General features: G+C 35.9%; 1 protein-coding gene across 1 annotated transcript in view; it reads left to right on the top strand.

Moving 5' to 3' along the window:
• The first annotated feature begins 1701 nt into the window (after positions 1–1701).
• PPP1R12A (protein phosphatase 1, regulatory subunit 12A) overlaps positions 1702–15138 on the top strand; it is a 212931-nt gene continuing 199494 nt past the window's right edge. The window contains exon 1 of the mRNA XM_012656311.1: positions 1702–2206. Within this exon, the coding sequence (XP_012511765.1) occupies positions 1970–2206 (237 nt within the window). The 5' untranslated portion in view covers positions 1702–1969. The remainder of the gene's footprint in view (positions 2207–15138) is intronic.

The raw sequence follows: 15138 nt of genomic DNA on the forward strand, positions 1-15138 counted from the left end.
AAATAGTCCGTAACATTCATGAAAGATAATAAGGATAAGCTGTCAGGTATTTTAGGTAGACAGAAAAGCTGGCAAGGTATCCTAAAATTCCTTTCTTTAATTCTGGGAGCTGTATTCTGTGGATAGGACTTTTGAATTTTAGAGCTCTTTTTTCAGCACCTAACACCATCATTATTCAAAGGTCTGATATTATCATTAACATATTTTATGAACACACAATTTAATGCATGTTATCCTTATTTTCTATTTCTACAATATTTCAGAGGAATTATTTTTATCCTAATCTGATTTTGTTACTACTATCTTAGTAATTGTGGGTCAGAAAATTGTCTTACAGGCAGGTAGTTTCCTGTTACTCAATTATTTTATTTCTCAACATGATAGGCTGCAATGTAGTTTACTGGAAAAGGCATCATGCTGAGAGTAAGAAAAGCTTAATTGTTCGCTGCTGCATCCCTGCACCTAGAACAATGCCTCACCCAGAGTAGGTGCATAATATTTGCTAAATAAATCCTAATCCTGCTTCTGGGTAAAATTAGGTAAATTAATTACTTCTTTGGGGACTCAGTCTAGATGAGCCTGAACTTCCATGGTAAGATTTCATGACTTTTTATTTTGGCTCTAAAAAATAGTGGATGACAACAATGGAATGTTCAGGAAAATATCAATTGGTAGAGATTGCAGATAGATCGCTCATAAGACATCAGTGTTACAAATCCTGCAAGTGCGCGTGTGTGGTCATACAAGGCAAAGTTAAAAAGTCTTTTTTTTTTTATGACGATAATAAATAACAAAGTCTTTTTTGAGGATGTAACCTCAAGAGGTGGTTCAAATAAACGTCATTTTTTTCATTGTATCTTCAGTGCCTAGTACAGTTACGGCCTCATAGTAAGTATTCAATAAATAGTGGTTGACTTAATTGCCTTTATTAACATTCCGTTTGAAGCTTAGACACTGCTGAGTCTTAACCCCTCCTTAGAAAGCAATGAAGCTGCAATCAGAAATCCCTTAAAAGGTAAGAACCAGTAACAAGGCTGAGCTAAAGTACCAAGCAGGCTTCAAGCACTGAAGGAAGGAGAAAGAACCCAAAATAAGCGAGAGAGAAAAAAACCAAAATAACAAAAACAAACATAAGAGGAAAACACGTTTCTACCGTGGGGGTTGGCAGGAAGCCACCGCAATTTACTGCAAGTCAACCCTTGTCAATAGGTGGTCACCTCTGCAACTATCACCAAAGACTTCGACTGCACAGACCCCACGTTTACAGGGTTCCTATCAATACTGAGATGCCCAAGTTCAACTGAGTCCCTCAGGAACAGCAACCACAAGTAACTAATTCACGACCTATCCTCCATTCCATTCAAATAACGCAGCCAATAGGAAAATCCTCCGCCCTGAGCAAACGACTCGGCGTAGCTGAGACAGACCCGGAGGCAGGTCGGCCTAGTAGCTCCTTCCAACCCCACTTCTGGCCTCCGGAACCCTGGGAGCCCTCAGCTGGACAGGACAACCTTCCTTCCCTGCCTCCTCCCTTCCAGGTTGGTCCCAGCCCCCGCAGGCCGAGCGGCCCGAGCCACACCCGCTTCCCTCCGGTGGCCCGGCCACCCCCGCCGCAGTTCGCGTGAGCGCTCTTCCTGAAGCGGGCGCGGGCCTAGGGCGCATGCGCACTGGCCGAAGGGCGCCTCCCTGTCCGGATCTCGCGAAGTTACGTTAGATTGGCCGCCGGTGACGGGTGGCCGTGCCGGGGGCGGGAGGGCTTCTGTGGTAGGAAGGGAGGTCCGCTTGGGCCGGGCGCGCCGCCCCAGTGCTCTGTGGGATACTGGAAGTCTCGAGCGTCTCCTCCCGGTTCCCAGCCCTCCGCTGGCCCACACTCATAGAAACAGACACACACCCCCTGCTTCGCCTCTGTTCCCTCTCCGCCTCCCTCCTCCCCCCCTCGCGATAAGAAGACCCGGCGGCTGGAGAGGGGATGAAGATGGCGGACGCGAAGCAGAAGCGGAACGAGCAGCTGAAGCGCTGGATCGGCTCCGAGACGGACCTCGAGCCTCCGGTGGTGAAGCGCCAGAAGACCAAGGTGAAGTTCGACGATGGCGCCGTCTTCCTGGCTGCTTGCTCCAGCGGCGACACGGACGAGGTCCTCAAGCTGCTGCACCGCGGCGCCGACATCAATTACGCCAATGTGGACGGACTTACTGCCCTGCACCAGGTTTGTGCACCCCGCCGCCGGCTCTCCTAACCCCGAGAGTCCTCGTCGGCCTTCGGCCTGGGCCTGCTCTCCGCTCTCGGCCTCCTGAGGCTGGGGGCGGCAGGAGACTCCCTGCTGCGGGATGAGGGGGCGGTTTCCCGACGGGGAGGGAGGGAGAGAACTGGTGGAGGGAGGGCGCTGGGTTTGGGGCCCCCTTCAGACCAGTTGCTGTTGGAGTTGGGAACCGGGTGATTTCCGGGGCATAGGGGAAAAGAGATTGTAGTCGTCTTGGGGCCTCAGGGCCATTTGTGGATGTGTGTCTGGGATTTGGGGTCGAGACAGGGAGGGGTTGTAGTTGGGTTGTGCCTGGGCCCCCGTGTCAGTGATCTATTTGGGGGACGGATATTGAAGAAAACAAGGGGCGTTAGGGACGCTTGGGCGGTTGGACGTCTTTGGCTTGTAGGTGGACATTGGATTTGTTGCACTTTTTAGGACTTGGTTACAAATGATGATGATAGTAATAGTAATCAAGAGCCCAGAGACGAATGCACTGAACGAACGATTTCCTGTTTTCTTCTTTATTACTCTTAGTGACTAGGGAGGGGAAAACGGGGTGTAATTAGCTAATCTGCACCGGCTGACAGGGAGGAGATGGAAGTGGGTAGAGTAAGGGAGCGTTCTAAAGGGCTTGCCCACCTCCGGACCGGAACGTATTGAGTCCGATACTGTAAGAGTTTGCCGCAGTGTCAGAGATCCTTGAGCCCCAGGTCCTGAGGTGTGCACTGTGGTTAGAAGGAGAAGAATAACACTCTTTTCAAAGCCAGTTACCGAGCTCTGATTTTTCTTTTAGGGGGGTGGGAAAAAAGAAAGCTGGTCAGAAACTTTTCTCAAAATGGATGCTTTGTGCATGTTAAAGTTTTATAGTAGTCTGATTGGGATCTCCCAATGTTAGCCAAATAAGGAGAAACTGTTGGCAATCCAGAGATAATGTTGCTTTGCCTTTAACAGGCCAAAAGCAACACAACCACTTAGAGTTCTGCATAAAAAGCAGTTTTTAAAGTGGTGATAATAGGTGACTAGACATAGACAATTTACGTTTTTTGGTGGGCAACTTGAAATTGCTAGAAAACGGCTTTACAGCAATAGCTTCCCCTTACAATGAAAAGACTTGAAAGCTATCTCAAAGTTTCCTTGGTTGTATGTGGAAGATTGTAGCTTTATTTTGAATAATACTGTACCAAAAACTTGGGAGGTTGAAAACTTAAGGGTTTATATTTCATGAATATTAACTTGACTTTTTAAAAGAGGTGTGTGGTGACATTTTTCCTTTTACTCCTTCCTGTTTAAGTAATGACCATTTTAAGTTTTATTTAATCAAATTCTTATATCAAATTTGGCATATAGCCTTTGTTTACAAAGTTAACTGCATGGATTGAAATGACTGACAAATTGCAGGACAAATCTGGAATTCAGAATGTGGCACCCAGTAAAAATGTAGCATGGTCTTTAGCTCTTTCTCCATTTCATTAATTTAGATTCTCTAATGCATAGCAAACTTTTTATTTGACTGAAGTTTATGGCATGCTATGCTCTAATTCTAGATTCTAAAAACATGTTGAGAATGAAACTTTTAGCATTAAAAATAGTACTGTAATTATGTAAGATGAAGAATCTTCAAGTTTCTTTCAAGTATAATTTACACGTTAGTGAGAAATTGATTCTGAAAGACAGTTATTACTGTATGTCTGAGGATACTTGGATAATGGTTCACATCAATATGTTTTATTAAAATTATCAAATGGAAATTTAAAGTTACTACTGTTGTGGAGGAACCCGATTGTATTAGCTTGGAGGAAGAGGAAAATTTGTAATACTTATATTAATGTAATACTGGTTTATGCAGGAAGAGACATTACATTTAGCGGGCTTCTTAAAATCTGTTTTTCTCCTGTCAATTTGCACATATTGCAAGAATTGTCAAACTTACCAATGTCTTCTTGATTAATTGATTACAGTGGTTAATTTAGCATTTTGTAGATATAGTCTTTATTGGGTATTTTGTTTTAGTTGACAAGCACTTAAGCAGGAGTTTCTAAGTTTATGCCATTTACATAATATCTTTTTGTAATTTATCTGCACATTCCTTAAATCAGTGAAGCCAAAATATTGAGCGTTAAAATTTTTGTTACGTTTTCTTCATTTTCATTTCTCATTTATCAACTCTCGTACTTTTTTCCCATTGTGACTATGAGAACAAGGAGTTGACTTTGGGCAAATTTAGGACGACAGGTAGTGAAAGATGATAAATAAAACTTGTTTTTAAAAAAACACAAGGAAATTTTAACCTTTTAAGAAACCTGTTGAATACTGCTTGTTTTAAATAGTTAAATTATAAAAACTATAATAAAATGACCCACTGATTTGTTTAATGGTTTGTGAATAGTTTCTTTAATTTAACCTTTCAAAAGATTGCAGAATACTTAAAATGTTTTTACCAGATTAATTATTGGTTAGTTTTTTTTGAATATTCATTTACTTTTTTAGTTTTGAGGAAGTGTCCTAAATTTCATTGTCAGGAGAAAAGTTTTAGGAAATTCACAACACATGTATATGCTTCTTAATCTAATATTTTGCTTCCATTTTTAATATAAACAGCTTATACTTAAAAGTTTATTAATTGGTTGAAGGTGCTCTCTCATTCAAGATTATAAAAGATATTCAGTCTGCAGCTATTCTTTTTGTATAGAAATAAGTCATCCATATTGGCGAAAAACCAGTGTTTCCTATCTTGGTCTCTAGAATAGTCCTTCTTCTCCCCCACACCCCCACAGCTAGAAATAGTACAAAGATACAAATTTCTGATTTTTCTAGAACTGAGTCTAGAGTAGAATTTCATTTTTATCAATGGGCAATAATGAGCTTTTGATTTTGTAACTATCTGTTAGAGTTTTATAGTATGTGATTGTATCTGTATTTTGGCATACTTTATAAAGATTTTAGGAAATTAATAGGGTTATGTATAGAATGCCTTATTGCTGATTCTTACTGATACTGGTTCATACAATGCAGGACTGAGATGTCTTCCAACAGTGTTGGGTTTAGCCTTTTGATTTTAACCTTAAAAACCTTAAATCTCCTTGCTCTGTGCCATTGACTTCCAAACCAATTTCCAGTTGTCTCTTTTTGCAGAGCTCCAATCCCTCATTTCCATTTTTATTCTGATTATGTATTGATTTAAAATGAAATATTGCATTTATTATGATTTTATATTGAAAAATATGTCTTTGAGTAGTAATATAGTAAATACAGGCCCCCACCCCCTTTGCCATAGAATGGCAACTAGTATATTTACGTTAATCTTTATGATTTCTTATTGTTCAAACATAGATTTTCATACTTGTAATTCAGTTTTACAGTCTACTTTTATCACTTAACATTAGTTTAGACATACCTTTTTTTATATTTTTAGTCTTTGCCAGCATCCTTTTTCAGTCTGAATATTATGAATTCAGTTGTTAGTTGTACATGATTGTCAGGAATTTCTTTAAATTCAGTCTAAAACAAAACATCTTTCCTCACCAAGCCTCCTCTTCTCATTGATGCCCCTGTTTCTGTTAATGATGTCATTAATCTCTAGATCAAATTAAATATTTTAGTTGCTGTTCACTCATTCCCCTTATCTACATATAATCCAATCTTCTAGCTCGTTCTTTTCTTCACAATCACCTTTGCATCAGTTCTTTTCCTTGCCACTCTTATTATCATACCTTTGTTATTTTTTATCCTTGGAATATAGTAATACCTTAATTTTTTTCCCCTCCTCAGTCCTCTCCCTGTTCAATTCAGCATGCATATTGCTGTCATATTAATCTTTTAACAATTTCACTTTAATTGTGTCACTCTTGTCCTTAAATTTATATTTAAAACATTTCATCATATAGCTTATGGTTGATATATCACCACTGTGTTGTATCCTTTACTTTATGGAAGTTGCTTAACTTGCTTCCATTTGAAGTAGATCATCTTTATTTCCATGCCTTTAGCCATACTTTTATATTCTCCCTTCCTTCTTTGCCAATCAAAATCCTAGTCATTGTTCAGGATTCAACCCAATTGCCAGCGATAAGGGATTTCTGTTCTTTTAACTTGTATAATACTATATGGCACTGGAGAGGCATTCTTTTCTCACTCAACGTACCTTATATTCTGCCTCTCCTCTACTGATAAAACACTTCTTACAAATAGTGTTTGTAAGTTTGTCTTCCCTGGAAGACTGTGAAGATCTAGTCATCCACATTTTTATATTTCCAGAGCCTGGCACATAGTAGGTGCTCACTAAAGGTTTATTGAATTTTATATTTTACCACATATCATAGATATGAAGTTTTACAGTTATTTGTACGTTGTGCGATACATCTTTGAAACCTTCACATCCAGATACTTAGAATATTATTCTTGGACGTAATAGAACTTGTGTGTTTATAAAACAAATTAAAAATGTTGTGGATTTTCAGGGCATATTTTTTTTAATATCTTGAGATTTTAAAAAATTCTAATATCAATGTCCTTTCTATTAAAATGTCCTAAAGCAGTTTAAATCTTGGTTGAGTGATAGAAAAATATTATATCCAATTGAGTCATTAATTAATTAACTAATTCATAAGAGGCTGAGCTAGGTCCTATAGAAGAATACAAAGTAGAATTAGTTCCACGTTCTATGCTATTAGAATTTTAAAATAAAAAGTTTTCCTTTTACTTTTCAATATAGACAGACTTGTAGATAAGTTGAGAATTAAATCCTTTGCTCTTAAAATACAAATTTGACTTCTAAGGGAGCCATTGAAGCTTCTTTGTAAAATATGTGATACTCCTTCTTGTCAGTAAAAGGAATACTTTTATGTAGTCTTTTCTCCTCAAGATGTGAAGTGTAACTGGAAGCAATTAATTTTGAATTGCTTGTTAGAGAATAATTTAATTGCTATTATGATAAATATGAATATAAAGTTTATAGTTTATAGCTGTTTATCCTTTTTTTGATGGGGACTATTAATATCTTGGAAGAACCTATTGCATCACTTATAAATAGTATTAAAGTTTGTGTTTAAAAGAATGTACTATGTAAATTCTTTTTCTGTATAATTTTCTCTTTAGAAAAGCTGTAACACTTTATGCTGGTGGCTCTCAAAACCTTTTATTGAAATCATCCTTTCAATATTGAATATATCCCTTTAAAAAACATACCTAAACAAATAAAAAACAAAAACCTCCCAACCCGAAACTCGCCTCTTCCTACAAATAAATGGACAACCCTAACCATATATGGGGTGTGCTGATAGGGCACCAGTGCCCACACTGCTGCTGTTATAATGCTTTTTTTGCAGTTGCTGCCTTTGTGCTTCCTGGCAACAGTTTTGTGGTTTGACTTTGAGGTGTCATAACCAAGACCATCTTTCATGTGCTTCAGCTACAAGCTGTGACTGAGCATTTTCTAGTATAGCCAGGTAGAAACACTGGATGGAATAGAGGACATTTTTTTTCATCATCCATTTGTTGCTACATTTTACAAATACGTTCACATAAGAAAAGTACTGGTACTTAAAAAAAGAACCTTGTTTGATGATTTTTTGAAGATAATTGTTTAGAAACCTTTTATTAGGGGGAGGGGCAAAATAATGTTTTGTTACTACTGTAACATGTTACTTCTTGACACTTTATGAAGTTGCTATTTTCATTGCCTCCATGCCTGCAAAAAATTACCATCTTTTACTCCACCTTTATTTTGAAAGTTCATGAGGTTCCACAATCATGTTGAAAAGATAGGTATTTGTATTTTGGTATACCCCTTTGAAAGGCTGAAGACCTCTAACAGTCATTTTGGGTTTATTTTGAGGTAGAGTTGGATACATAGTAGCCATGACTTATTCACAGTGTTTTGTTACAGTGTGCTGTAAAAGCACAGAGGTGCTTTTACAAATAATATTTAATTCTCACAATGTCCTTTTTCTCTTACTCAAGGTTACCAAGATAATAAATGGCAAAGCTGGGATTCTAATGCAGATCTGTTTGATTTCAAAGCCCGAACTTAACACTCTGCTAGGTATCTTCTTTTAAGTCTGAATGAGAAAGTATTCTTAAATCTTTCAGTTATTATGGTGGTGATTAGAGGTTATTGGAGGTTTCCCTGTAAATTAGCAGAAAATTAAAAGAAAAACACATACGTATAATTTTTTTCTTCATCTATTTTTGTTTTAGCTAGCCAACACTTTAAAGACCTTTCTGTGGTAATTGAAATGCCGTAGTACTATATCTAAATTAATCTTAGAACCCAGAATTGTCCTAAATTTTAGGAACTGCCAAGATTGTCTTTGACTGACCATTATGTGCCGAATACAACAGTAGCAACAAAAACACTCCTTTTTTTAGGACATAGAGTTTAATCTTTAAACACTTAGATTTTTCTTTATCCTAATAAAAGTTTAAAATTACTGCTTTAGGCATTTTTATATATTCATTTACAATAAAATTTTAAAAATATATACATGCACATATTTGACTCTTTAGAGATAAATTATAGGCACGTTCATACCTGGGATATTATAGAAAAGAAGTCTCTTAAGTAACCTTAAGGTAGGGACTTTGATTCATTTTTCTTTAAATCCCCTTTGGTACTGTATGTTATTTAGCAGGTACACAATAAATGTATATTGATTTAAAAAAATTGAATGCAAGGTAAACAATACAATGTTTTGAAGAGCAGAGTTCATAGAAAACAAAATGAGGACAATTTTAGTAAATATAACAGTACTAACAAACATTAAAAATGTTCTAATAAAACTTTTATAATACTTATGATATAAAGGTAGGCATTATTATAGTCAAAATTTATCAGGATCATATATTTATTTTTGAAATGGAATATATTACTGGTTACTAATAGAAGTAGAATTTTGCTGAGTTTAAGTAATTGACTTTAAAAATGAATTTCTTTATACAAATCCTTTTTTAATCACAATGTTTTTTTCTAAATAACATTTCACTATAGATCCCTCTGTGTCAGTATTTTCTGACCTTATTAGTATTTTGGTTGTTTGTCTTTTCATTGTTGTGCTGGCTAACCACAAAAAGACAAACTTGAGTTCACGTTATTGCCCTAAGTGTGCGTGCTTGACTCAAATACTCTTTCATGGGTGGAGACATTCCACGTTGTCATGTGTTATATAGGCATTTCTGAAATAACATTCAGTAGAAACCATAGAAAGAAGTGAAAGCATTCCTCAGCTGTCACGTTTTTAGTAATCTATTTAAATGTGTTATGTGTGTTGAGTGAGATATTCTGCAGGGAGACCCTCACTTAATAAAAAGCTTTATTTTAACTTGATTATTAACTCATATTTGAGCTGAAATTGCTTTTTTTTCCTTGGTTTAACATGGTCTCTAACAGTAAAATCATAAGGTTGTAGAAAGTTTGTGCCATTTTCTTAAAATTACATAGTGCAAAGGAGATTACATTTTGTGTCATGTTAATTGACACTCTCTTAAAGGTTAGTAACCATGTGGGAAAATGTATTTTTTTTTTTTTTTTTTTTTTTGACTAGAAGAGACAGCATGGATTTCTTTTTTTGGTATGTTTAAAACATTAATTTTAAAATTTTTTTTTGGAGACAGTCTCACTCTCACTGCAACCCCAAACTCCTGGGCTCAAGCGATCCTCCTGCCTTAGCCTCTGGAGTAGCTGGGACTACGGGAGAGTAGCTGAGACTACAGGCGTGGGCTATCATGCCCAGCTAATATTTTACTATTTTTATTAGAGACAGTTCTCACTCTTTCTCAGGTTGGTCTCGAACTCCTGAGCTCAAACGATCCACCTGCCTTGGCTAACTAGAGTACTAGTATTACAGCCGTGAGCCACCACACCCGACCAGGAAAGTGTATTTACATGGACAGACTGTTAAAACATAGCACATACATACCTCAATTACCTTTACTTAGTAGTAAATATACTAAAGTTATATATTATATTAGCCTTTAGAATTATTTTAGGTGATTATAAACTTAATATTTATGCTCTTGCTTAGAACATTTCTAGGGCTCTTCTATTGGAGCTTCAGTTCTAGAACATTCTTTTAAATATCCTCAATGTTGAGATTTATTTCTTTTTTCAGGAGAGCTTTTTAATGTTGAAAATGTCATTTGGAGATGTGTCTGGTGAACAAGGTAGATCGAGATAGTAATCATGATTAATAAATACTGTCAGTGATTAAATGATATTTTCTGAACTTATTCTTAATTTGAACATGATTATAAGGAGGCCATCTTGGATTTTAGTTAACTCTGTTTACATTGTCTGGACTTGAATATGCTTCAGAATTTTTTTACGATTAACCTAATATACTCTGTTCGTGTTCTAGATTTGCATGAAACAAGTTAATGTTATAGCTTGTGAACCTGGTCTTTTTTGTGGGCATTGTGTTTTCCACAGAAGATTTTGATGCTGTTTTTTCTAGATCATGATACTGTATTTCATTAAGAGCTATTGTTTTTCTCAAAGATATGTTAATTTGTATGGTTTTTTTTAAAAGATTTGAACAGATGACATGTTCAGCAATTTCTATATCCTCTCCTAGTACATGCAACAGTTTGCATAAAAACTTTACATCACATTCAAATTTTTTTCTTTTAAAATATCTATTGCTGTTTAATGCTTTCACTCATCATTTTTTACAGTAAAATGTCTTTATATGTCTGATCTTCTCAGTATTTTTATTTATCTTGTGATATACTTACATGAAAATGCCGTAAGTAATTATTAGGTCTTCATTGTCTTATACGTTGGCTTTTATATGATTTTCTCCATCTCCTTTTTATTTTTAAATATGGCTTACTCTCAGGTTTGTTTATTGTTCTATATGCATTGTATCCCAAATAAAAATCATTTTAAATTTTAAGAATAATGATTTAAATAATTAAAACATTGTAGGAAAATATAAAAGAAATTAAATGCTATCCAAATTTGCAGACCGGGAGGTAACCTCATTTATAACTTGGTTTAACTCCCATTTATATATCTCTATACAAGTATGTAATTTTCTGTAAATGTGATCATACTTAATTTTCTGGTTTATAACCTTTTTTAAAAAATTACACATTTTTAGAAATGTTTCCGTGTTAATATAGATTTTCCCTTTTAATGGTTACATAGTATTCCACTATATGTGTGTGTATGAATGCACATATACATCCCAAAATTTATTTTCCTAGTCTTTTGGTGATGAACATTTAGTATATTTTCTACTCTTTCATAATGTGGTGAATATTATATTATGTACAGCTTTACTCAATCATCACATTGTGTTCTTAGGATTGTTTCTTAGATCTCTCACCTGAAATTTTATGTTTTGCTCAAAATAACATGCTGCTGTTTTTTTTTTTAATTAACGTGCTGTTTTGATGCTTGTTTATGCAAAAGACATTTTCAGTACAGTTTCTAGTGTATTGAATATGAAAAACTAACCTTGAAAGTACTCCTGCTGACACACGTCTATTACATTAATGTGATGATGTTATACCCTGTAAGACACCCATAGGAAAATTGTTTTATTACTTTGTTACTCTGTGTGTTTTTTTGTGTGTGTGTGTGTGTGAATAAAATTTGTTGTATTTCACTCAGAGAAGCAGTTGGGGAATAGAAAAGATAAAAAAGTATTCTTCCTTTTTTCTTTACATAAGATTTAGTTCTAATGTTCAAAAGTTTTGAAGTATGTAAGTTATTAAAAATATTAAACAATATTTGTATTCTTCATTTATGTGATGTTAGTCATTTACATTAGGGATTAACTCATTCATGCAAACATACAGATCATTATTTGCCATATACCTAGCACAGTATCAGTCTCTAAAAACAGTGGTCCCTGCCTTCATGTGTGTACAATCTAGTTGAGGTGGCAGCATGAGCAAATGATTACAATTTTAGTAAATGCTAGAGTAGAGAAACAGGGAGAGAGGAAGGTTTTTACTAGGAGGACTTAACCCAGTATGTCAGGAAAGCTGACATAGCTATGAAAGAAAGCTATGTAAGTTATAGGTAACTTATCAACAGATATGTCTTGAACCTTTTATGACCCTGTTCCCTCCTGGTTTGTCTTCTGAATGCCCTTGTTGAGTTTCTGTTTCTTTCTTTATTAAAGATGAATGTTTCTAAGGTTCTTATATGTCTGTCTTTTTTTTCCTATACTATTCATTCCTATAGTTATAACTTTTCTTTTTATATGATCTGTATCTTATTTTTTATATAATCAATCTTCCATATACTAAACTAGTATCTCAAGGCCAGTTTGTTTTTACCTTCACGTCTTACATACAATTCATCTTTCCCACCACACATTCATCTGAAAAAGAAATCTATACCAGCTTTTATATATTTGTTTAACAGACACTAGTAAGCCAGACACTAGTAAGTACTGGGGGATACACTTTTGAGCAAAACATGTACCAACAGTACCCTCATAGCGCTGACAGTAAAATGAAATTACTTAGCTATCAGAGAAATGCAAATCAAAACCACAATGAGATACCTAGTTCACACCCACTAGATGGCTATAATAAAAAACAGAGATAATGACAAACAGTAACTAGGGTATTGTATTTAGTCCATTTTCTGTTGCTTATAACAATACCTGAAACTGGATAATTTATAAAGAAAAGGAATTTATTTCTTACAGTTATGGAGGCTAAGAAGTTCAAGGTTGAGGGGCTACATCTAGTGAGAGACTTCTTGCTGGTGGAGACTGTGCAAGGTCCCAAGGCAGCACTGGTATCACATGGCTAGGGAACTGAGTGTGCCAGCATGCTCAGATCTCTCTTCCCCTTATAAAGCCACCAGTTCCACTCCCATGATAACCCATTAATCCATTAGCCCTTTAATTTGTTAATCCATAAATAAATTAATCCATTCTTTCCTCATGGTCTAATCACTTCCCAAAGGCCCCATCTCTCAGCATTGCCACATTGGGGATCAAGTTTCAACATGAGTTTTGGAGGAGACATTCAAACCATAGCAGATATGGAGAAACTGGAACCCTTACTGCTGGTGGTAATATAAGGTGGTGTAGCCATTTTCAAAATAGTGTGGCATTTCCTCAAAAGGTTAAGCATAGAGTTACCACATGACCCAGCAATTCTCCTAGGTATATAACCAAGAGAATTGAAAACATAGCTACACAAAAACTTGTATGTTAATCTTCACAGAAGCATTATTCACAGTAGCCACAAATGGAAACAACACAAACCCGCCGTTGAATAGATAAATAAAGTAGTAAATTTTGTCACTGGAATCAGTGGAATATTATTCAGCAGTAAAAAAGGAATAAAATACTGATAATTGCTACAAAGATGAATCTTAAAAACATGTTAAGTGAAAGAAGCCAATCACAAAAAATCATGTTATATGATTCCATTTATATGAAATGTCCAGAAGAGGCAAATCTGTGAAGACAGAAGGCAGATAAATTGTTGCAGAGGCTGGAGGTGTTGAGAGGAATTGATGAGTACCTATTAATGGGTATGCCTTTTTTTAGGGTGGCAAAAATATTCTAAAATTGTGCTGATGGTTGTACAACTCTGAATATACTAAGACCCATTTATTTGGACACTTTAAATGGGGTATTGTATTGTAATGAACTATATCAAACTTATTTTTTTAAAAAATGAAATTATATATTTATCAGTGTTCACTACTAAAAATTGAGGCACTGACAGAGGCAGAATAATTATCTTTTATCAGTCCCCCAACTGTAACCAAGGCTTGGTATTAGTCACTGTAGTTATGATGGTGAACAATACAGCCAGATATTGTCCCACCCTAACACAGCTTACAGTCTGCTGGAGTGTATAGGTAAATATATAGGCAATTATAAATTTACATCAGTTATGTGTAATAATATGTAATGGTAGTAATACAGAGGCTATGGAAGCTTCCAACTCACCTAGATTTGGTTGGGGGAGGGAGAAGCCTTTCTGGATAAAGTTGATGTTTGAGGTGCTGAGTGATGAGCAGAAGTCAGCCAAGGTTGTGAGAGAGGGAAGGGTATGGGAACCTGTTTCAGAGAGAGGGAATAGCATGTGCAGAGATCTGGAGGCGAATAGAAGTGTTGAATGATTTTAATCAGGTTAAATGAGACAATCACATTTTCTGTTTAGGAAAAATTACTTTGGCTACAGTGTGGAAGTGTGGACAATGCACTGAAAAGAGGACAAGGCTGGAAGTAGGCAGACAGTTTAGGAAGTTGAATAGTCTGAGAGAGATGACTGTGATATGAACTAGCTTAGTGGCAGACTGGAAAATAGTAGATGAACGTAAAATATCTGTACACATACACTTGCGACATTTGTTTACATGTGTTTAACAAATAGGTAGCATTGGCCTGAGGGAGTAGGAGTAAAAGATGTGCATGCACTTGGCTTTTGGTTTGGACAGCTAGGTGAATGGAGGTGCTTTTCACAGCATGTAGTAAATATTTATTGTGTGCTTACGATATAGGTCAGCAGCAGAATATTGATACTGCAGAATGATGTTGAGGGAGATAGATAAGTAAAGAAATTAAAATCAAATGTGAAATGTATGCTAAAGGATATATAGAATGTTGTGCCAGCATGGAGAAGGGGTGGCCTAACTATAAATAATATATTGAAATCGTGCTTGGAGTTCATTTTTTGTCTTAGCTTAGTCTGTTCTCTTAGGGATCTCTGGTTCCCTGGAAATGTGAAGACCAAGTAGAAAACAATTTATGAAGCTATAGGAAAACCATAGGCTAAGGATTCATGGTTAGATTTTTTTAGGGTTTCAGTGAACTAGCTAAAAATACATGCAAAATTTGTTTATTTTTCTGTATTCGTCAGTTCAGGAGAATGAGTTAAGAACTTGTAAGTAAAGGCAGATTTACTTTTGTGATATTGCT

This window comes from Propithecus coquereli, unplaced genomic scaffold (genome assembly GCF_000956105.1).
Source record: "Propithecus coquereli isolate 6110/MARCELLA unplaced genomic scaffold, Pcoq_1.0 Scaffold50, whole genome shotgun sequence".
Taxonomy (NCBI): domain Eukaryota; kingdom Metazoa; phylum Chordata; class Mammalia; order Primates; family Indriidae; genus Propithecus; species Propithecus coquereli.